Here is a 25,228-nt window from a genome sequence, read left to right on the forward strand (position 1 = left end):
GTGAGTGATGTATAAATTTGTTCCTCTGAGACAGGTAAGAAGGGGTAAGATTAAGGAGCCTTGGATGATGGGTACAGAGGTGCTTCGTGTCAAAAAGAAAAAGGCAGCGTACGTAAGGTGGAGGAAGCAAGGGTCTAGCACAGCTTTAGAGGATTACAGGCTTGCTCGGAAGGAGCTCAAGAATGGACTGGGGAGGGCCAGGAGGGGGCACAAAAATGGCTTGGCAGGAAGGATTAGGGAGAACCTGAAGGCATTTTACTCATACGTGAGGAATAAGAGAATGATCAGGGAGAAGGGAGGGCCGATCAGGGATAGCGTAGGGAACTTGTGCGTGGAGTCTGAGCAGATAGGGAAAGTCCTAAATGAGTTTTTTGCTTTGGTTTTCACTAAGGAAAGGGATCTTGTTGTGAATGAGAACTTTGAGGAGCAGGAAAACAGGCTTGAATAGATCAAGATTGAGGAAGTTGATGTGCTGGAAATTTTGGCAAACATTAAGATTGATAAGTCCCCAGGGCCAGATCAGATTTATCCTAGGTTGCTCCGGGAAGTGAGAAAGGAGGTTGCTAAGCCGCTGGCAAAGATCTTTGCTTCCTCACTCTCCACAGGAGTCATACCGGAAGATTGGAGGGAGGCAAATGTTGTTCCTCTTTTCAAGAAAGGGAATAGGGAAATCCCTGGAGATTACAGACCAGTCCATCTTACGTCTGTGGTCAGCAAGGTTTTGGAAGGAATTCTGAGGGATAGGATTTATGCCTATTTGGAAAAGCATAGCATGATTAAAGGGAGTCAGCATGGCTTTGTGAGGGGCAGGTCATGCCTTACAAATCTCATAGAGTTCTTTGAGGAAGTCACGAGACAGGTTGATGAGGGTCGAGCAGTGGATTTGGTGTATATGGACTTCAGCAAGGCATTTGATCAGGTTCCCCACAGCAGGCTCATTCATAAAGTCAGGAGATATGGGATTCAGGGTGATTTGGCTATCAGGATTCAGAACTGGTTGGCTGACAGGAGGCAGAGAGTGGTTGTAGATGGTAAATATTCTGCCTGGAGGTCAGTGCTGAGTGGTGTCCCACAGGGCTCTGTTCTTGGACCTCTGCTCTTTGTAGTTTTTATAAATGACTTAGATGAGGAGGTTGAGAGGTGGGTTAGTATGTTTGCTGATGACACAAAGGTTGGAGGTGCCGTTGATAGTATTGAGGGCTATTGCAGGCTTCAGTGAGACATTGGCAGAATGCAGAGCTGGGCTGAGAAATGGCAGATGGAGTTCAACCTGGATAAATGCGAAGTGTGGCATTTTGGAAGGGTGACCTTAAATGCTGAATATAGGATTAAAGGCAGGATTCTCGGCAGTGTGGAGGAACAGCGGGATCTTGGTGTTCAAGTGCATAGCTCCCTCAAAGTTGCCACCCAGGTGGATAAGGTTGTTAAGAAAGCATATGGTGTTTTGGTTTTCATTAATGGGGGATCAAGTTTAAGAGCCGCGAGGTTATGCTGCAGCTCTACAAAATCCTGGTGAGACCACACTTGGAATATTGTGCCCAGTTCTGGTCGCCCTATTACAGGAAAGATGTGGAGGCTTCGGAGAGGGTGCAAAGGAGGTTTACCAGAATGCTGCCTGGACTGGAGGGCTTGTCTTACAAGGAGAGGCTGACTGAGCTCGGACGTCTCTCTCTGGAGAGAAGGAGGAAGAGAGGTGACCTGATTGAGGTGTACAAGGTAATGGGAGGCATGGATAGAGTCGATAGCCAAAGACCTTTCCCCAGGGCAGGATTGACTGCCACGAGGGGTCATAGTTTTAATGTGTTAGGAGGAAGGTATAGAAGAGACGTCAGAGGGAGGTTCTTCACCCAGAGAGTTGTGAGCACGTGGAATGCTTTACCAGTGCTAGTCGTGGAACGGAGTCATTAGTGACATTTAAACGACTGCTGGACATGCACATGGACAGCAGTGAATTGAGAGGAATATAGGTTAGGTTATTTTATTTTTGGATTAGGATTATTCCACGGCACAACATCGTGGGCTGAAGGGCCTGTACTGTGCTGTACTTTTCTATGTTCTATGTTCTATGTCAACCTATCTAGAGGTAATGTGTTGGCCAGGTGATTTTATCTATAAATTCTAGACTATAAATTCAGAGAAAAACTGAAAGAACTGCAGATGTTGGAAATCAGAAACAAAAACAGAAGTTGCTGGAAAAGGTCAGCAGGTCTGGCAGCATCTGTGGAGAGAAATCAGAGTTAATGTTTTGCGTCAAGTGACACTTCCTCAGAACTATTAATCCAGGGACCCAGGTAATGTCTGTGGACCTGGATTTGAATCCTACAATTGCAGTCAGTGGAATTTGAATTTGAGGGAAAAAATCTGGAATTAAGTGTCTCATGATGATCACGAAACTACTATCAATAGTTGGAAAATCCCATCTGTTCACTGATATCCTTAAGGGAGGGAAATCTACCATCCTCACCTGGTCTGCCCTACATGTGATTCTAGATCCACAGCAATGTGGTTGACTCTTAACCAGCAAAAAGGGATATGCAATAAATGCTGGCCCAGCCAGTGACACCCATAATCCATGACTGAATAAAAAGAAAAAGATATGTTTTTACACACCTTGGAGCGGATAGGATTTGAACCCAGGCCTCCTAGCTCAATGGCAGAGACACTACCACAATGATACAAAAGCACTAGCCCAGTGGGTTTTTATAGCAGTCAATGATAGCTGTTGTACATGAGTATTTCAGGGTCCATAGACCCCCTATATTATGGAAACAGGCCATTCAGCCCAATGTGTCCAAACTGACCCTCCAGGGAGCATCCCACCCAGATCTATCCTGGTATTTCCCATGATGCATCTAATCTACACATTCCTGAACACTATGCATAATTTAACATGGCCAATCCATCTAACTTCCACATCTTTGGACTGTGGGAGGAAACACACATATACATACTCAGATGGAGAACATATAAACTCCACACAGACAGTCACCCAAGGGTGGAATTGAACCCAGGTCCCTGGTGCTGAGAGGCAGAGGTGCTAACCACTGAGCCACCGTAACCCCACTCAATAATGTATTATTAAATATCACTAATAATTTGATTTGATTTGATTCATTTATTGTCACAGGTGCCAAAATACAGTAAAAAGTTTTGTTTATAAGCAGTACAGGCAGGTCACAGTGAGCAAAGGATATACAGATGGGATTTGAATTCTTGTCCTCTGAGCATTAACCGACTACTAACAAAGAACCTGGAGTCCCAGATTAATGCACTGAGGACAAGTGTTCACCCCAGTCATTCTAATTAACATGTAATGTAACCACTACACTCAGTATCATACTCACAGCAGGACTTTTATGACCTAAAGGTGTTTCAAAGCAATTTGCAACCAATGAAATATCTCTTGTAATGCAGTCACTATTGTAATGTAAGAAACACAGCAGCCAAGCTCGCATGCAGCCAGCTCCCAGAAACTGCAGTGTACATCTGACGAGATACTATTTTTCTTTGGTGATGTTGTTTGAGGCGTTAATGTTGACCTAAACACTAAGAAGGAGCCCCATTGAATCCTTTTGTTACATCTACCTGACAGGGCAGCACTCACTCAGCATTGCGCTAGCTTATTAGTCAAGGTTTTATGCTTAAGGGATGGATTTTCTGTCCTCTTCAAGGTGAGAAGTGAGGCTGGTATGTGGGAAATTGACATTGCTGACTGGACAAGAGCAGCTAGCTTTTCCAAGTCTACCCCTCATGATTTTAAAAACCTCTGTAAGGACACCCCTCAATCTCCTCCAGTGGAGAAAGTCCATTCTAGTCTATTTGCATAACTCAAACCTTTCATTCCCAGCAACAGCCTGGAAAATCCTTTTTGAGCCCTCTCCACTTTGATAATATCCTTCCTATAACTGTGCAACCAGAACTGGGCACAGTACTCCACAAGAGGCCTCACCAACGTCCCGTACAACCTCAACATGACATGCCCACTCCTATACTCAAAGGTCTGAGCAATGAAGGCAAGTGTGCTCAACGCCTTCTTAGCCACCCTATCTACATGTGATGCAAATTTCAAAGAATTATGTACCTGAACTTCTAGGCCTGTCTGTCCTATAACAGTACCCAAGGCCCTATTTTAATTGTATAAGTCCTGCCCTTATTTGTTTTACCAACATGCAATCCCTCACATTTATCCAAATTAAACTCCACCTGCCACTCCTCAACCCATTGTCCCAACTGATCAAATTCTCTCTGTAATCTTAGATAACCCTCTTCACTGCCCACTGTTAACTGGCAAGTTTGTAAGAGATCACTGCCAGGCAACTGCTTCACACGTGATAATGGGTCATGATCTCATTTGACTCAGATGTTGGGATCTAAGCTGAAAGCATAAAATCCCACTCCCAGCTCCTGGAATGTTATTTGAATGCACAACATTCTGTTCTCTGGGCTGCAGCTGGCTGGATATCATCTCTGCTGAGGGCAATGCTAACACCAAACATCATCCTGTGCATGACCTGTGACAGGACAGTAAGCTGGTGCAGTTTAGTCTCTTCAGCTCCATACTCTAATCTCATGAGGAGGGCAAGAGTGTTAGTAAACCCCACCTGCACCCAGCAACCCCACTCTTCCCCTAACAGAGGCCAGTTTATGTACCTTCAGTTTAACATGACACTGCACTACATGAGATAGAGTCAATGGATCCAGTCAATCCATCAATGGATTCACCAGTAAAGCCTCAACATTGTGTGCCAATCCTCCAAGTACTCCTCCTGAAATAATTCCACAGAGGTATCCCATCACCAAGTCAGCCTTCTTTTACATGTGGCGAGTCCTTGACACTGATCCAGCTCCCTCAGAGCCAGCAGAACTTCTGACAATCCTGTTTATATCTGTCAGTCAGAGCTCTCCGAATGGACCAGATTAACAGCCCCAATCTGAGAACTCATTCTATGATGTCCACCTGGCTGAGCTCATTAAGATCCATAAGTCACTGTGCAGCTGCATCTTCTCATTTCACCAGCTCCTGTCCCAATCTTTGGATCTGCCCTCGGTAGCCCACCCCTGGACCAAGTGTAAATGGGTTTAACTGACTCATAGAATCCTAGAAACCCAACAGTGTGGAAACAGGCCATTCAGCCCAACAAGTCCACCCCACCCCTCCAAACAGCAAACCACCCAGATCCATTTCCCTATCACTGCGTTTGCCATGTCTAACCTACCTAACCTATGGGCACTCTGGGCAATTTAGCATGGCCAATCACCTAACCTGTAGATCTTTGGACAGTAAGAGGAAACTGGAGCACCCAAAGGAAACCCACATGGACACAGGGAGAATGTGCAAACTCCACACAGACAGTCGCCCGAGGGTGGAATCGAACCCGGGATCCTGGTGTAGTGAGGCAGCAGGGCTAACCACTGAGCCACCGGGCCACCCTTTCTCTTTGTCTCCTGAATTTTTTCTCTCACCACCAACACCCACGCCACTGCCCTCCTCTTGCTGCCCCTCCTAGGATCTGTGAGGCATACCCTCAGAACCTCGCCCTCCCCCCACCCGACTAAGCTCCTTGCCCCTGATAACAAAGTGTGGAGCTGGATGAACACAGCAGGCCAAGCAGCATCTCAGGAGCACAAAAGCTGACGTATCGGGCCTCGACCCTTCAACAGGAAAGGCTCCTTGCCCCTGCTGCTTTACCATCTCTGTTTACAGCACCAGTTCCCGAGTTGTGTTGATAAAGGCAGATAAGTGAAATAACTGACCTGAACTGAGAATCTGGGAGTTGTCTCCACCTCAGTGCAAGTCGAAAACAACTGTCGCCTCAATACGAACACAACAGGAAGCAAAAAGTTAATGTGTATCTGAGGGTCAGATTAGATGTCAAGCAACCACAGTGATATAAACCAGAGGGTGCTTAGAGAAACAAGCTTCAAGACCCATACACTTAGAACAAAGGCCTGCATTTATCTAGTGCCTTTTACCATGCTCCAAAGCACTTCACAGTGAAATGAGGTGCTCGGTGAAGGGTATACTCCTTTGTAGGAAACACAGCGTCGGATTTTTAAATACTCATTAAAGGGATACAGGCATCATTGACTAAACCGGCATTTATTGCCCATCCCTAATTGCCTAGAGGGAAGTTATGGGTCAACCAGGCCAGATTTGCCCTTCCTTAAAGGACATTAGTGAACCAGATGGGGTTTTCTGACAGTCAGCAACAATGTAATGGTCATCATTAGACCTTTAGTTCCAGATATTTAATTTATTTCAAATTCCACCATCTGCCATAGTTGGATTTGAACCCATATCACTAAAACATTGCCCGGATCTCTAGATTGATGGTGATAATGCCACTAGGCCATCATTTCTCGAACAATTATATACAGCAAATGACAATGTGATAATGACAAGATCATCTGTTTTCGTGATGTTCAAAGATAAATATTGCCCAGGACCCTGGAGGAATAGAGGGAGATGGGCTCGGAGGCTAACACGTGTTGGAGGGTGCGGAGATATTGAGGATCTTCCCTGCTCTTCTTTATAACATTATTACAGGATAGGATCTTTGACTTGAGAAGGAAGAGAAGGCTTCAGTTTATCATCTTGCTTCACAGTCAATGAATGTGCAGCACTCTCTCACTGTCATTGGTGAGACCCTAAGTTTTCTTAAATGGGAGAAGTGTGTGTGTGTTCTGCTCAGTTAACTCATGTAGGAGATTACAATGTCACGGGTGAAGCATCCTCTCTACCCTTCACTCTCTGGGAGAGACGTGTGAAGACATTGCTGTCATTGTTGATGTTAGAATGGGGATGAATAGTGGGTTGGAGCCAGACAAAGAGAGTTCAGGATGGGGAGAGCAGAGCAGACAGATTGGAGGAGATGGCTGAGATCAGGAGGGCCAAAGCCAGGAAGGGAATGAAATGCAAAGAAGAGAATTTTAGGTTGTGGATGAGCCGGAGCCAAGAAACTCATTTGAGCAATTGAGAACATAGAGAGTTTAGGATCAGTCTAAGATGACAAGAATTTGAGAATGTGGCCCCACAGTCAAGGGAGGAGCTGGAAATGTCATGGGGGTGGGGTCTTAGACTGTCTTAATGATGGAGAGGGTATGGAGTCTGAACAGGGCACCACAGAAACAGTCCAATTGAAGCTAAGACTGGGTGTCGAGGTGAAGGCGAGGGTATGGTATTTGCAACAGAGGCCCATGATAACAGAACCTGACAGTTTGAGCTGCTCCCAAACAGCCCGACGCCTCTCCATTCAGCTGAAGACCTTCACCCGAGCACCCTAACTCAATGCTACCTGATATCGCTGCCTATTTCCAGTTTCATTCTATCAACACCACCTACTCACTGAAAAAGCAGTTCACAGCCCTCACTGCATTTATTCAACTGTTAACCTCAAAGATCAAGAACAAAGCACAGAAGCGGACTTAAGCTCCTTTCTTGCGCTTGCTGCAAAGTTGGCAACTGTGCCTTTTGTGGCTGAGGGCCTGAGTTCAGGAATTCCCTTCCAAAACCTGTCTGACTTTAAGATACTCCATAAAGCCTACCTCTCTGAGTCTGATAGCAACCCCCACCCCGCCTTAGCTATCTCGGATAAGAGCCTGATTGCTCATGCTCCTGTGAATGTCTTACCTAATTAAAGGCACTCAACAAAAGAAAGTTGTTCATCCATTGGCAAAACTCTTTCTAAATTAAATCAGGCACACGCTTCTCTGGAGTGGAACAGGGGACCCCAGCCTCTGAACTCAGACACAATACTCATTAAACCTTGTACTGACTTAGGTTGATGATTACCTCAATCATCTGGATTTTGGTCCTTTCTGCTCCCAAGTTGCTAGCCTAATAGACATGGACAGTCTGTATCCTCTGGATATTTTGGGCCTGCACTCTTCGGAGATTTAAAGAATGAGAGGTGTTCTTACTGAAACATAGAAGACCCCGAAAGAAATTGACTGAGTGGATATTGCTTCCCCTAGTGGGATAGATGAGAACCAGGGAACACAGTTTTAAAGTAAGGTGTCTTGCATTGAAGATAGAGATGAAGATTTATTTTCCCTCAGAGAGTTGTAAAGTCTGTGGAATTCTCTTCCCCAGAGTGGTGGAGGCTGCGTTATTGGATACTTTTTAAGATTTGAGATAAATTCTCCATTGGGAATTGTCAAAGGATATAGGAAATTGATAGGAGAATTGAGTTCAGGCCGCTAACAGAACCCGGTGTGTCAAAAATGCATTTTTTTTACGTAGGTAGTTACGGAGGTGACAGGAAATGTCAACCCAGACATGGAAGCAGGAGAGAGATCCAGGAAGAGTGAGGGAAAGTGGGCACAAGAAAGAAAGATCAAGACAGAGATTGAGAAATCAAGAAAAAATTCCTTTATTTATAAAGCACTTTTCACAGATGGACTCCTTAAATCACCTTATAGCCAATGAAGTACTTTTTCAAAGTGCAGGCATCTTTATAATTTAGGAAATATGGCAGGCAATTTGCACACAGCAACCTCCCACAAACAAAAATATATAAATGAACACTTGTTTCTGTGACTTTGTTTAATGGATAAATATTGACCAGAACAACTCCCCATCTCTTCTTCAAAGTTGTATCTTTTTCAAACTGACTCTTACACAGGATCTTTCAAGGACAGCATTCATTGTTCACTCATAGTTATCCATTGAACTGAGAGGCTTGCTCGGTTATTTCAGTGGGTAGTTGGCAGTCAATGACACTGGGTTCTGAAGTCACATGCCAGCCAGATCACATAAGGTCGACAGATTTCCTTCTCAAAGAGAGATTGGTCAACCCATGTGGGTTTTTATTAATGAGTGATATCTGCCATGGATCACCATTACTGACTATTATATTCTCTGTTTATTAAGTGAATATAGAAACACCACACTTGTTATGCTGGGATTTGAACCCATAGCATTAACTTGTAGATCACTTGCCCAGTGACATTACCACTACCCCACCATCTACCCATTGAATCATGTGAGCTCCTCCAACTATGTGAGCCAGATGAAGGGCCCTTGGCCAAACATCTTATTTGAAAGGCAGGACCTTTGATAGTGTGGCTCTCCCACAGCACAGCACTGGAGTGTATGTCTTGTTTCAAGTGCTGAAGTCCTGGAGTGAGATCTGAACCCAGAACCTTATGTGAAAGTAATGCTGACAAGCCACAGCAGACACATTAGGGGTGTGCAGTTCCCATAATCAAGAAGCAAGAGTGGCTGTCATGCAAGAGCTGGTACAATATGCACATGGAGACTTTGTAACTTCAACGGATCTGTTCATTCCAGCCTATGAGCCAAGATGTCTTAGTTCCTTCTCCAAATTACATTATAGCACTTCATAGAATCATAGAATCCCTACAGTGTGGAAACAGGCCCTTCGGCCCAACAAGTCCACACTGAACCTTGGTGCATCCCACCCAGACCCATCCCCATATAAACCCACCTAAGCTACACATCCCTGAACACAATTTAGTATGGCAATTTAGCATGGCCAATCCACCTACCCTACCTATCTCTGGACTGTGGGAGGAAACAAGAGCACCCAGAGGAAATGCACACAGACACAGGGAGAATGTGCAAACTCCACACAGACAGAACCTGAGGCTAGAATCGAACCTGGGTTCCTGGTGCTGTGAGGCTGCAGTGCTAACCACTGAGCCACTGAGCCACCCTGAACTTTGCTGCCCTTTGAATGTACAAATTCAACTTAGTGCTGCTGGTCATTTTACATTTACTGGAGACTTTTGCCATGAAAATTCACTGTTAAAAATAGAAAAAAGGCTTGTGACCAAAGTCCTTGGCATAAACAGAAATACCTGTTTATTATTATTACAATTTACTTTGCCTCTGTGAACTGAAGGAAAAGATTTCCATGAAAGTTAATTATTGAGTTAACTGATGACACCAGTTCCCTGTATTTCCAACCTCCATAACATCACTTGATTTCTTCTCTGTTCATCAACTCTACCAACACCTTTCACCCCAACCTCAAGTTCACCTGGGACATCTCCGACACCTTCCTGCACTTCCAGGACCTCTCAATCTCCATCTCCAGTAACCGTTTCAGCACTGACATCGATTTCAAATCCACCAACTCCCACAGCTACCTTGACTACACCTCCTCTCACCCACCTTCCTGCAAGAATGTGAGCCCTTACTCCCAATTTCTCTGCCTCTGCCACGTTTGCTCCCAAGATGGAGCATTCCACTCCCAGACATCCCAGATGTCCTCCTATTTCAAGAACCGCAATGTCCCCTCCGGTGATTCATAATACCCTTAATTGCATCTCTTGTATTTCCTGCACGTCTGCCCTCAAACTCCTTTCTCCCAACAAAAATAAGGACAGAGTCCCCCTGGTCCTCCCATACTACCCCACCAACCTCCACATCCAGCACACCAGCAATCTGACCCCACCATCAAAGAGATATCTCCACACCAACCCCCCCCCCCCCCCCACCCCTACTTGGTTCCATAGGGACCAGTCACTCTGCGCCTCCTTCATCCGCTTCACACTCCCCACCAACCCCACCACACCCGGCACCTTTCCTTGCAACTACAGGAGGTGCTACCCTGCTCCTACACCACCTCCACCCCCCCGACCTCCATCCAAGGCCCCAAACAATCTCTCCAAATCCAACAGGGGTTCACCTGTACTTTCTCCTACCTGGTCAACTGTATCCATTGCTCCCGATGTGGTCTCCTGTACATTGGTGAGACCAAGCACAGCCTCATATTCCACCTCAGGAATTTACAACCCAATGGCCTCAACATAGAATTCACCAGTTTCAAGATCTCCCCACCCCTGGACTCATCCCATGTACAATCCTCCCTCTCATCCTCGCCTGACACAACCTGTCTATCTTCTTTCTCACCTATCCATCCATTCCCATGATCTATTTCTACAGCACCTTATCCCACCTACATTGCTCCAGCCTCACCTTTTCCCCTGTTTGTTTCCGAGCTCCCCTCCCCCTCCCCAGTTCTGATGATGGGTGTAAACCTTAAACCTTGACCTCAAATGATCACAAACTCTCAATAAATAGAAGCAAAATACTGCGAATGTTGGAAATCTGAAAATCACACAGAAGAAAAGGCTGGAGAAACTCAGCAGGTCTGGCAGCATCTGTGGAGAGAAAAGTCGTTAACATTTTGAGTTCGGTATGACTGGAATTTTTCAGTTCTGAAGAAGAAATTGAAACATATTTCTCTAAACTTTTCAGTGTTTGCTTTAATTATCATTACCTCTCCTGTAATAGTAGGACAATGCGGGGCAGGAATCTTTCATTTCATCCCCAACTAATGATGATCCTCCAACGACACCCTGGTCCTGGAGTGGGTTGTAGTGCAATGGAAAAAAGAGAATCAATTGAGAGAATTGAGAATCTGCTGCTTTCTGATAAAATCACAGGAGCTGTAATCTAGTGGCGCACAGCTTGACTGGAGATCAGACGCCTGTCTAATGGCAGGGCTGGTTTGAAACAGAAATATATCAGCTCTCGTGAAGTGACATCGACTATAAAGCTCTGTCTCTCCTCCGCACCTCTTCCCCACAGTACAATTGATTAAAGTTTTTGATTATTTGTAAGTCAGAGATTGTTGACTAACTAGGGAGTTAAAAGTTATCGGCTAAGGGTTGGTAGGTATTTGGGTTGGAGGCTACAATTAGATCAGTCTTAGTCTTTTTCCTTCCTTTATCCATTCATGGGATATGGGCATCACTGGCTTGGCCAGCATTTATTCCTAAAGCTAATTGCCCAATTAGCACAGCTGCCTCACAAGGCCAGCCTCGAGTGACTGTCTGTGTGGAGTTTGCACATCCTCTCTGTGCTTACATCGGTTTTCTCCAGGTGCTCTGGTTTTCTGTCACAGTTCAAAGATGTTCAGGTGGATTGACCATAATAAATTGACCATAATCTCCAGGGTTAGGTGGGTTGGCCTCGCTAAATTGACCATAATCTCCAGGGTTGAGTAGGCTAGGTGGATTAGGCACAGGAAATGGAGGGATCAGGGGTGGGTGTGGTGGTATGCTGTTCAGAGGGTTGGTGTGGACTTGATAGGCCGAATGGCCTGCTTCCACTCTGTTGGGATTCTATGACACCATGCTCCCAATACACCCCCATTTCCTGACTGTGTTACAAGAACCATAAGACATCCTAAAGATAAAGTGATGGGTTAAAAAGTTAAACAACCTAAATTACAAATGATGCAACTTATGCACCAAACCCCATACCCAATACCTCCCAGAGCTTCTAAATGACATTGGCTCCTGGTCTGAAAACAACTGAATTTTAAAATTCTCATCTTTGTTTTCAAATCCCTCCATGGTCTCATCCCTTTCTATATCTGAAACCTCCACTAGACTCACAAAACCTACCAATGTTTCACTCAGTTCTGGCCTCTTGAGCATCCCCAACTTAAACTTACCATTGGAGGCAGAGTCCTCAGGTGGGCCTTAATGTCTGGAATGTGCTTATGTTTATAGCTCTTTATTTCCTCCCCCTTTATGTGGAATTTTTGAACAAGATTTTGGACACTAGCCATACTTATCCCTGCATGCCAGTTAAATTTTCTTGCCTCAGGACTTACTATGTTAAAAGCAGTACATAAATACAGGTTACTATGTTAAAGAGACTTTAAAATGCAGGGTTTTTTGTAGTTTCACAAGATGGTAAGAAACAAAACTGATGTGAAAATTCCTAATGAGAAAATGATCCGTTTGGTTGTCGAGCTGGACTCCGACTGTTTTATTCATTTTAAAACTTGAAACAAAAGCAATTTCAATCTGGCTACTCCCCAGGACGTCTGCAGTGATTGCAACCCTCAGCGATGACCCACATACCTGATCTCAACTGCCTCTCAATTATGCTTGCACTCAACATTCCCTGAACTCCCATTTTCGCTGTTAGACAACCCACAGTGAGTCTGCAGCTGCAGCTCCCAAGTCACGCTGAGTCAGTAATGAAAAATAAATAAACAACACAAGCAGGTGGCGGAGAACAGGAGGCTGCGTTGAAGAAAAAAATGTTTATCTAACGCTGTGCTGTTCTGTTGGAACTTTTCTGGGATAGAATTGTTCCTCGGTGATCTACCAGGTTAATCCAGTACCGACACAAAAACAAAAATTGCTGGAAAAATCTCAGCAGGTCTGACAGCATCTGTGGAGAGAAATCAGAGTTAACATTTCGGGTCCAGTGACCCTTCCTCAGAACCTTTATTGAGCCTGGCAGCAGTTTAAATGCCTACCTTCTAATACTGTAAAGCCTTCCATTGATTTCTGTTTCTTTATTCATTCATAGGATGAGGGTGTTGCTGGCCAGGAAGCGTTTATTGCCCATCCCTAATTGCTCAGAGGACAGTTAAAAGTCAACTACATCGCTGTGGGTCTGGAGTCACATGTAGGCCAGACCAGGTAAGCATGGCAGTTTCCTTCCCTAAAGGGCATTAGTGAACCTTTTATGGCCTCTCTATGTCCCAAAGTACATTACAATGAAGAGCAGCATTTTCACTTGTTTGTTTATGGGATTTTACATTCTAGACTAGGCCAGCTTTTATTCCCTGTCCTTAATTGCCCTTGAGAAGGTGGTGGTGAGCTTCCTTCTCAAACTGCTGCAGTGCATTTGGTGCGAATACATCCTCAATGCTTTTAGGGAGGAAGTTGAAATTGTACAGCACATTAGTGAGGTCTCTTCTGGAGAACTGTGTCCAGTTCTGGTCTCCCTGTTATAGGAAGAATATTATTAAGGTGGAGAGGGATCAGAAGAGATTTACAAGGATGTTGCTGGGAATGGAGGGTTTGAATTATCAGGGAGAGGCTGGATAGGTTGGGAGTTTTTTCACTGGAGCATAGGAGGTTGAGAGTAATCCATAGAGGCTTACTCAACAATGAGGGGTATAGATAGACATGGTGAATAGCAGGTATCCTTTTTCTAAAGTGCGGATTTCAAGAGTAGGGGGCATATTTTAAAGAGAAAGGAGAACGATTTTAAAAAGGTATGAGGGGCAGCTTTTTTACACAGGGAGTGGTTTGTGTGTGGAATGAGCTTCCAGAGGAAGTGGTGGATGCAGGTACAGTTACAAGATTTAAAAGATATGTAGAAAAGTACATGAATAAGAACTGTTGGGAGCAATATGGGCCAAGTGCAGGCAGAAGGCATTAATTTAGTGTGGGATTGTGGTAGGCATGGACTGGTTGGACGCTATGACTCTATATGCTCAGGATTTTGACCCAATGACAGTGAAGGAACAATGACATGATAGTGTGGGGCTTGGTGGGGAACTTGCATTTTCTAGCCCTTGTACTTTCAGGTGGTGGAGGGCACAGGTTTGGAAGGTCTAAGGATGCCTGGAGAGTTGTTGCAGTACATCTTACTGTAGATCGAGCAACTGTTGACACTGTGTATTGGTGATGGAGGTGTCAACAGTACAATGTGGCTCCAATCAAGCAGGCTGCTTTATCCTGGATGGTGTAGAGCTTCCTGAGTGTTGTTGGAACTGTACTCTTCCAGACAAGTGGGGAGTATTCCATCACACTCCAGACTTGTGCCTTGTAGATGGTGGACAGGCTTTGGGCTTTAGCCTCTGTTGGAATGTGAGAAATGCATGTGCAGCAAGTTCCTACAAACAGTATCGCGATAACAGTCGGATCATCTGTTCTAGGAATGCTGTTTGAAAGATAAATATTGCCCAGGACATCAGGGTATTTTGGACAACCCCCATAACATAGTTGCTGTGGGATCTTTACCTGCACTTGAGAGACCAGATGGGCTCTCACTTCAACATTTCATCTGAAAGCAGCGCCTTCGATAGTGCAGAGTTCCCTTTGAACTGCACAGAGACTGCCTCAAGCTGCAATGGATTTCTCTTCTGTTTCTGTATCTTAGAACTGTGAAAGATCAGAAAAGGCACCCCCCTGTATACACAAACCACATAAAAGAACCTTCCTTTTCCCACTGCAACTGTAAACAGACAACTGCCACAAGCTCAGCCACACATCCATCATAAAGGGCAGCAATCTCCTATAACAAGAAGAAAAATGTGCATTCACATAGCACCTTTCACAATTGCAGACCTACAGCCAACAAAGCAGTTTTACGTTTGAAGTATAGTCACTGTTATAGTGTAGGAAATATGCAGCCAATTCGCATACAGCAAGCTTCCTCAAAGAGCGCGTAATTTGTTTTTGTAACTTCAAATGAGGGATACATTTTGGCTGGGAGAACACTATCAGGGAGAACACCTTTTGTCTGTATCAAAATAACACCGTGGGATCTCTGAAAGGGCAGGCACAAGCTTGCTTTAAGGCTCATCTGAATGGCAGTACTGCCAACAATACAGTACTCCCGTACTCCTTCCATACAGCACTGGTTCATTAGTTTGGCTTGTTGAACTCAAGGCCCACAGCAGGACTCGAATGCGTGACCTTCTGGCTCAGATGCAAGAGGTGACCAAACATGCTGTGTGATCACAAAGGCTGCTGCCCAGGGTGTGAAGGAAGTTGGCACCATGATGTGCCAATGGCATCTGCAGGTCACAAAATGGTCAGGGCTGGGAAAATTACCCCAAGTTGAGCAAGACCTTGTTTAATGGGCATTCCTAAGGAACCATAATCCCACGTGAGATTTATCATCAGATAATGAGTAAAAAGAGTGAGAGATGCGGAGAGAGAAAACAACACTTCAAGGTGTTGAAACGTGCTCAGACACATATCCCCTTCAGACTGTATACAAGGAAGTGCATTTCATTGCCTTCTTGAACAGATCAATCAACCCAACCCAGCAACAAAAAAGATTGCATTCATAAAGCACCTTTGCAGTGCAAATCCCAAGGCTTTTCACAGGAATACTATTAATCAACATTTGACAGTGAGTCACAAAAGAAGGTGTTAGCGCAGGTATCCAAATCCTCAATCAGTACAGGTACCTTTCTGAGGAGCTTCTTAGAGGGGGAGAGTGAGGTGGAAGGTGTTTTGAGAGGAAATTTCAGAGCTTACGGGTCCAGACAAATGAAGGCTCAGCTATTGATGGCAGAACAAACACATTGTGCGAGAAAAACGGAGGCAAACAGATGTCTCAGAGATGAAAGGGTGTGGAGGCCATTGCAGAAACAGGGTAGGTGTGAAACCATAAAGGGATTTGAAAAAAAGAGTGAGGACTTTAACATCAAGGTATAGTCTCTGGGAGTCGATGCTGGTTTAGGGAGGGCGGACACTACTTTGTCTCATTTGTTTGTTTTAGCCACAGCTTGCTATGCCAGTTAGGCTGGATTTTCTGAGTTGAACAGGTATTTTGACCCCCCATGTGTATTAGCTGCAACAGGGAAAGATGGGAGCATTCACGCCCGGAACCTTTCACAAAATTTACTTCAGCAAAGAGATCAGAGGGGTGCACCGAACTGCACGTCTATTCCACACTTTAAGGTAAGGTTGTGTCTCTGCGTGTCTCTCATTGTTGCTGTCTGTCTTGAACACTCACAGCGAGACCAGCCTTTGGAAACGCAGCGAAGGAGAATCATTACAGCATGTTAAATTTAGAAACTTTTATGTGAATCCTGACCACAAGTAAGAAGGTATGTAACAGAATGCTTCGACTCTCTCATGAAATATTTATATTAGTTGTTATCTCTGGTGAGTGCCAGCCAAAGCTTGGGCTCCCAGTGGAAGAAGCTTTTAATTATTTTCCTGTTTTGTTGTTGATTCGAACTAAAAGCTTCCCCATGTTGTCACAGGCTGTGCAAACTGCTCCTGCTGACCCAGCTGAAAGCAAATGATAGGATATCAGTATATTTACTAAACCAAGTGCCGCTGAATGGCACCAGGCAATGTGTCTCTCTTGCTCCTTTCTGCAGGTTGTGTGTATATACTCTGGGTCTGCATAGTCAGAATTATTTTTACACCATGGCACTGAGGGAGTACTGTATGGTTGGAGGTCGCATCTGTTGGATGACACCTTCTTGGCCAGATACAGTGAGAATCCTGTGGCAGTATTTCAAGAAAATGCAGGGGAGCTCTCCCTAGTTGAGCTATCCCTTAGTCAGCATCACTAAAACATATATGATCACTATCGTGCAGCTGTTTGTGGGATCTTCCTGAGCGCACATCACCAGCCGGCTTTCCTACCTTGCAGCCATTCCTGCAGTTCAGATTACGTTATTGTCTATCCGGAGCTTTGAGAATTTCCGGAGGTTAAGAAAGGTGCTATATGAATGCAAGTCTTTTCTTCCTCACCATCTAGTGCAATGCCACACAATACTGGGGTATGGGGTATTATATGGGGGATTCTCTGTCAGGTAGCTGGGACAGAATGAGGTGTTGGAGGCTGTGTGGAAATGGGGCAGAAGGGTATGGGTTAAACGAAGAGTTCAGATTTTGATTTAAGGTAAAAGGTGGGAGGCATAGAGTTTAAGTGGATGGGTGTTAGGCTGTAACTATATAAAAAGTTGGTTAGGCCACAACTAGAGTATTGTGTGCAGTTCTGAAATCCACAATATCAGAGGGATGTGGTTGCACTGGAAAGAGTGCAGAAGAGATTTACCGGGGGTTGCCTGGGCTGGAGTGTTTTAGTTATGAAGAGAGATTGGGTAGACTGGAGCTGTTTTCCTTGGAGCAGAGGAAATTGGAGCAGAGGACCGTATTGAGATGCATAAAATTATGACAAGCACAGACAGGGCAGACAAGAAGAAATGTTTCCACTTGATAGAAGGATTAGTGACAAAGGGACATGGATTTAAGGTGAGGGGTAGGAGGTTTTTAGAGAATGTGAGGAACATTTTGTTCACTCAGTGGGTGATGGATATCTTGGTCTCACTGTCTGAAAGGGTGGTAGAGACAGAAACCCTCATAACATTTAATAAGTTTTTAGATGTGCACTCACAATGCCAAGCAATGCAGGGCACTGGAAAATGAGAATAGAATATTTTGGTAGTCACTTTTGAATGGTGTAGAATCAATGGGCTGAAGGTGGTTTTCCTGTGCTGCAGATCTCTACGATTCTATGAATCTAAATGCTGGTCAGATGAGGAAGGTTTAGGATCACCTATAAAACGTCCCCTGATCAAACAGCATGATGACATGATGGGCTAGGATTGCATATGAAGAATGGATACTTACACAATCTCTGTAGAATGTGCTGCCGGCGGTGGTAGTGGAGTCAGAAACTTGAGGGACTTTTAAGTGACTCTTGGCTAGGTATGTGGAGGATAGTAAAACGTAAGGTATGATCTTAGTAGGATAATAGGTCGGCACAACATCACGGGCCGAAGGGCCTGTACTGTGCTGTACTGTTCTATGTTCTATGTTCTCTCTGAAGGTTGACAATGCCTCTATAACTGGAACCCTGATCCCACCACTTCCTAGTCAAATTGAGGGAAAAAATGTTGAGTTTCGGTGCACTTCCAGCCTCAGCAGTGGAGGGGAAATGAGTTACAAACATTATAAAGTTCCTGAAGGTCAAAGTACACTTGGCACTGTGCCAGTGTGACATTCCTACTTTTCATCTTGATTCTTTCATGGGACGTTGCTACCAATGGCATGGCCAGGATTTACTGTCCATCTCTGCCTTTGGAGTAGGGCTTCCCAGATGGCAGATAGGAGGCAGCTATACTACTGTGGTCCTGGAGTTACAAATGGGCTGGACCAGGTAAGGATGGTAGATTTCCTTCCCTGATGAGTATTAGTAAAGTAGATGGGATCTTGCAACAGTAGCTTAACCTTCCAGATTTATTAATTGAATATAAAAGTCTTACACAGTGGGATTTGAACACACGTTCCCAAGGTATGAGCTTGGGCCAGTGAATTACTGGCCTGGTGACATTACCAGGACACCAGGAGCTGCTACTGCCCTCAGCACGTAACCTTACAATTCTCAATGGGATGTCACCATATGAATGTCAATTATGAACCAAGTTATGTATCTTCGAAGTAGGAGCAGGGCTGAGCAAGCCTATCTCATAGTGGAAGTCTTCAGGAAGAGGAGATTTTATTCATTGTTAGTGTGGACTAGATTCAAACACAGAGGAGGAAGGGAAATTTGTACAGGGTTCAACAGAGTGGATGCAGAATGGTTGTTGCTGCTCATTGTTTGGGGGGAAAGGGATTTAGATCCTAAGGGACACCGTTTCAGAATAAAAGAAGAGCATTTAGGATAGAGATAAAGAGGAATTCCTTCACTCAGAGGGTGGCGAACCTTTGCAATTCTATACTTCAGAGTGTTGAAGGCTTATTCATTGATTTGGAAGTCATTAAGAACCTAAAAACCCAACAAAATCTGCTATTTCTGTAAGTTTCAACACCATCTCCCCACATCCTTCTAAACTCCACCATGTACAGACCCACAACCCTCGGTTGCTCCTCATATGACAAGTCCTTCATTCCCCGGATCATTCTTATAAACCTTTTCTGGATGCCCCTCCACCACCAGCACATCTTTCCTTAGATATAGGGCTCAAAATGCTTTCAATGTTCCAAATGCGGTCTGACCAGAGTCTCATACAGCCTCATCAGTACATCCCTGCTCTTGTATCCTCTTGAATAAATGCTAATGTTGAATTTACCTTCCTAACTACCTGCATGTTAACTTCAAGAAAATCCCAAACTAGGACTCCCAATCCCTTAGTGCTTAGATTTCCTAAGTCTTTCACAGTTTAGAAAATAGTCTACACCTCTATTTTTCCTTACAAAGTGCTCCACAGACCGAATGACCTCTGCCAGTTCCTATGTTCTATGTCCCAATACAACTTCTTTAGAGCTCTTGCACAGCAGGACTGAATAAGAAGAGTACTGTCCTGTATTTGTATAGTGCCTTTCGGACCTTGGAACATCCCAAAACATTTTGAAGGCCGCTGAAGTAGTTTCAAAGAACAGGTTGAAATCCGTGGCAGAAGGAGTTGGGTAGCGGGGAATACAATGGATGAAACCTTTACTAGAAAAGATCAGAAAATTTGGTAGTTTAGCAAACAGCTTTCAATTTGATTTGGTTTTGTGTCATCACTGTAGTTGCTTCATGACTAATTCTGCCACTTAACTGATGTTGCCTCAGGCTCCATTAGGTACACAGCACTGCAGGTCTTTCTTTTCCATATTGCCATGAAAAACAGATAGGAGCCATGACATTTAGAAACAAATTCACAAAATGGGAAAAACAAAACAATTATTGATGGGGTGCTCGCAGTGCTGAAGCTAGCAGATAATGCTAGATCCCAAAGAGTATTAATACTGAGCTCCTTGATATGTTTGATGTGGAATTTAACCATCACTGGGAATTTCTTTGAATCATGCTTGCTGCCTGGGCTGAAATTCACCTTCTCATTTTGTAAATGCTTAGCAGGGACGTACCACAACCTTTGATGTGAGCCCCAGGCACTATTACTTGCCTTATAACCTTTACGTAGCTGATCTTCAGAAACGACTGGCTGACCTTGGGGCAGAACTTGCACTTTTATTATCCCTGTTTTCCCCTGGCAAGACTGGAGGTTCACCAGTCCCATTCGAGTGAAAAATCCTCGCTGACTCTCCTGGTACAGAGCTGTGGGAGTGTTGCATTGTTGGAGGCCCAGCCTTTTCCGATGAGACTTTAAAGCATGACTATCCATGCTCTGTCAGATCATGTAAAAAATCATATGAGGGCTATTTTATAGAGGACTTCTTTCTTGTGTCCTGGTTAATATTTACCACCACTCCAACCCAAGGACACATTATTCCGCCAAACATTCAGTTGAAAATAAATTATCTGGTTATCATACACTGCTGATTGTGGGATTTTTCTGTGTGTAAATTTGTTGCAGCGTTTCTTCCATTACAACAGCAACTACAATGGCAGCAGAACATACCGTTTACAAGATGCACTGCAGAAATTCACCAAGGCTCCTCAGACAGCGCCTTCCAAACCCATGACCACAGCCTCCTGGAAGGACATGGGCAGCAAATACATGGGAACACCACGACCCACAATTTCCCCTCCCAGTCACTCACTGTCCTGGAAATATATTGCCGTTCCTTCACTGTTGCTGGGTCAAAATCCTGGAATTCCTTCCTTAAGGACATTAACCTACAGCACATGGACTGTGACAGTTCAAGAAGGCAGCTCACCCCCCACTTTCTCATGGCTAATTAGGGACAGGCAATAAATCCTGTCCCAGTCAGTGACACCCACACCCCATAAATGTGTAAAAATAAAAACTTCAAACCTCTTGTAAAAAGAAACCACAGATGTCAGAAATCTAACATAAACACAGAAAGTATGGAAGTGCTCAGCAGTACAGACAGCATCCACAGAGAGAGAAACGGTGTTAATCTGTGATTTTTCATCAAAATTGCAGTTCTGGTCAAAGGTGTATGATCTGATACATTAACCCTGTTTCTCACTGCACAGATGCTGCTGAGTATTTCCAACACTTTCTATTTGTTTACTTCTAAACCTTGTGACTGGCTTTGAATCTCTGAGATGTCTAAGGTAATGAAAGATGTTTTATTGATGTAAGTTAATAATGCTGTAATACAACAATAGTATTGCATTTAAAGGCAAACATAAGACTTCAGAGGCTTGTGGCTGAAAGCCTGAACTGGCTTTAGTGCTCAAATATTATAAATAATACATCAATTTGATGTTAAATAATGAATGCACTCTCTATTACCAGTGTACCTCGGGATAAAACCTCCGAGCTCTCTCTTTATTTTTCTGTTTCAGGTTTAGGTTTGTGACAGGAGTGAGTGGTATCCTGGAGTAAGGGGTGAGGTGGGGAGGATAAGGATGGCTGTCAAACCACACGGCTCCCTGCTGAAGAAACACAGCCAGACTGACCTGGTGAGCCGGCTGAAGAGTAGGAAAATCCTTGGAGTCGGAGGTGAAGATGATGAGGGGGAAGTCCACCGATCAAAGGTAATGCTGCCTCCTCAAAGGCAAAATTAGTTTTTAGAAGAGATGAGCTATTGGCCTTTGGCCCTGCACTACTTGGGTCTGACCATGGGATTGAACTGTTTTTATTCTTCTCTGTGAGGATCCCAGATGTCAGTGTAGCCAGTCTCAGTCCAGCTCTTCGTGGCGTGAGCCCAGAGCACTGAGCTATCTCTACTCTGCACTAGACTAGTATCCCCCTCAGATAGACTCACAGCTGAGCTCCTCACAGCTTTTCAGAATGGATACTGTGCTGAAAGAGGCCATTCATCCCACTCGTGCCTGGGCTGGTTCTCCAAATGAGCAGTGCCATTCCCCACCTTCTTCCATGCACCTTCTTCCTTTTCAGAGAATAATCCGGTCTCTGCTTCAATGTGTCGATTGAGAATGAAAAGAGCTGGGACTTCGAGGGACTTGTGGTTTTGTGGTAGTGTCCCTGCATCAGGTCCAGAGGGTATAGGTTGAAATCCCATCTACCCCAGTCATAGCATGTCTGAATGTGTTGATTAGAAGAATTGAGGTTTGCCTTTGGAGAGAGGTGGGGGCTCTAGTGCATTATTTCTCCTTCAACACCATGTTAATTTCACCCCTCCCTTGTTTTCCTCTCCTTTTTGTGTTTTGTCATTTTGTTTTGTATTTTAATTAATTAATTTAGTGGTGGTTCTAAAAAGAACAAAGAGTTGGTACATTTTCAAAGCTTTTAGACAGAGCTGGACACTGCGCAAGCTGGGGTTTATTATTTTCCCCACTAACTCCATTTCAATTTAGCCCCCTCCCTCATTTCCTCCCCTTGTTGTTTCGATTTCTATTACTACTATGTTGGCAATTGGACATCCCCCAGCATGAGGCTTGGCTTCCACATAGGCAAAGGATCCACAAGGGAGGGATGAAACTACTGCTTGAACTGATCTATAACAATAAAAGAGTTGTAATCTCTGAAAATCTTCTATAGCCTGAATCAATCCATAAAATGTGCTTATCAAGCATCGCTATGACGAAAGTGTTGCTATATCTCCGTTGTTTCTTTTACCTTAAACCTGTGGTCTCCCATTCTCAATCCTTGCATTAATAGGAACTGTTTTACCTCTAATCTGTCTAGACCCCTCAGTCTGGGTAAACCATTCAGCCCCAGTTTCCTGAGCCTGTTCTATGTCATTTACCAAAATCATGACTGATCTGCACCTTAAGTCCATGCATCCAACTTGGCTCCATCTCCTTTAATATGGTCAGACTAGCAAACCTCCATTGATCTCAGATTTAAAATGATTGATTGCCCCAATATTTATTTTTCTTTGTGGAAAAGAATTCCACCCTTCAACACCCTTTCAAATCACTAACTTCTCGCTTTATCAGCCTGACCCCAGTCTTTGATTACCCACTCCATTCTGAGCCGACCCTCATTATTGCAACAGGTCACTGTCTATATCCCCCGTCAAATTCTTACAAAATTTGATAAGCCACAAGTCAAATCACTCTTTAAATATCGACAAGCTAAGGAATAACCCTGGTCTCATTGCTGAATCCTTGGAGCCGTGGTTATATTCTGATGAATCGATATTACATCTCCTTCCAAGATTGATTTATCCTTCGAAGACACATTGTTCCAAATTTACATTGCACTCCAGTACTCGCTGCGTTTTAACTATGGCTTTGTACAGCTGTCACCAAAATCTTCCCCTAATTTATATTCCAGCCTTTTAGTTAAAAAGATAAATTCCACTAGCCATTTTAATTTTTTCTCTGTTTTTGTACCTGACTGCTACCTTTTAATGAACTATATATGCAGATTCTCCTATCTCAATAGACCTCCACTGATCTTTGCTTTTCATCGTTTCATTGATGCTCAGATCTATCCCCTTATTTTTCATCCAAAATGAATCACCTCACACTGATGAAATCCATCTGTCACACATTCGCCCACTCACCTAATCTTTCAAAACCCTATTGCAGTCTTATGCTTCTGTCTGCACTAGTTACATAAAAACATAGAAGATAGGAACAGGAGGAGGCCATTTGGGCTTCAAACCCTGCTTTGCCATTCTTCTTGATCATGGCTGATTGTCCAACTCAATAGCCTTATCCTGCTTTCTCCCCATAACCTTTGATCCGATGCACCCCAAGTGTTATATCTAATTGCCTCTTGAAAACATTTAATGTTTCGGCATCAACTGCCTCCTGTGGTAAGGAATCCTACAGGCTTCCCACTCTTTGGGTGAAGAAATGTCTCCTCTGAGGAAGAAATGTTAAATCTGTTTTCTCCTTCACAGATCCTGCCAGACTGGCTGAGCTTTTCCAGCAACTTTGTTTTTGTTCCTGATTTACAGCATCCACAGTTCTTTGGTTTTTAAATGTCTCCTCATCTCTGTCCTAACCCATCTAACCCGAATCCATGTACCGTGACCCCTGGTTCTGGACACAGCCACCATCAGAAACATCCTCCCTGCATCTACCCTGTCCAGTCCTGAAAGAATTTTATAAGTCCCTATGAGATCCGCCCTCCTCAATCGTCTGAAATCTAGCAAAAATAATCCTAACCTAGTCAATCTCTCCTCATACGTCAGACCTGCCAACCCTGGAATCAGCCTGGTAAACCTTCGCTGCATTCCCTCGAGAACGAGAGCGCCGTTAATCTTAGCATCAGGACTGAGCCACATCATTAGGAAGTATAGGGGTAGTTTAACTCTGCACGTAACCATGCTGTGCCTTACTTAACATCAATTCGTATTGATAGTTGGGTCACCAAAGAAAACAGTACTACTTTCTCTAGAACTACCAACCCTTGTCTCATTAAGCAAAATATTTTATGTTTACAAAAAAAACTTTAAATCCTTAGAATCCCTACAGTGTGGAAATTGGCTATTCAGTTTAACAAGTTCACACTGATGCTCCATCCAGACTCACCCCCCTACCCTATCCCTGTAATCATGCATTTCCAATGCCTAATCCAACTGACCTACACATCTTTGGGCTGTGGGAGGAAACCCATGCAGGGAGAATGTACAAATTCAACACAGACAGCCAAAGGTGGAATTGAACCAGGGTCCCTGGAGCTGTGAGGCAGCAGTGCTAGCCATCGTGTCACCCCATTGCTTAATAGGTGAAATAAAAGCTACGTTACTTTAGAAAGAGATAAAAGGTCTGTGAGAAAAAGCAATGAACTGGGTGGACTGGGCAATCTGCTCAAAGGGTTTCACAAATAAAACAAACTGTTATTCTTTTTCTAAATGCAGCAGAAGGTTATTTTTTTGAGCAAGTTTGGATAGTTTCTGCGTGTGAGCAGATGAATTTGTGCAAGTATCGCACCAGTGACAATGCAAAAATATTCTCTTGCTCCTT

At 44.1% G+C, this 25,228-nt stretch overlaps 1 protein-coding gene across 8 annotated transcripts in view; it reads left to right on the plus strand.

The window, feature by feature from the left end:
• Positions 1 to 25,228, plus strand: part of LOC125447315 (tumor protein p53-inducible protein 11-like) — a 211,780-nt gene that overhangs the window by 171,818 nt on the left and 14,734 nt on the right. For 6 of the 8 annotated variants that reach the window (XM_059640426.1, XM_059640427.1, XM_059640428.1 and 3 more), the window contains 2 exons: positions 13,304 to 13,416; positions 21,686 to 21,877. In XM_059640426.1, coding sequence (XP_059496409.1) covers positions 21,749 to 21,877 — 129 coding nt within the window. In that variant the 5' untranslated portion in view covers positions 13,304 to 13,416; positions 21,686 to 21,748. Of the gene's footprint in view, positions 1 to 13,303; positions 13,417 to 16,312; positions 16,423 to 16,450; positions 16,572 to 21,685; positions 21,878 to 25,228 lie in introns of those variants that run through there. The other 2 variants (XM_048521639.2, XM_048521638.2) reach the window with 2 other exon arrangements.

Source organism: Stegostoma tigrinum, chromosome 38, assembly GCF_030684315.1.
Source record: "Stegostoma tigrinum isolate sSteTig4 chromosome 38, sSteTig4.hap1, whole genome shotgun sequence".
Taxonomy (NCBI): domain Eukaryota; kingdom Metazoa; phylum Chordata; class Chondrichthyes; order Orectolobiformes; family Stegostomatidae; genus Stegostoma; species Stegostoma tigrinum.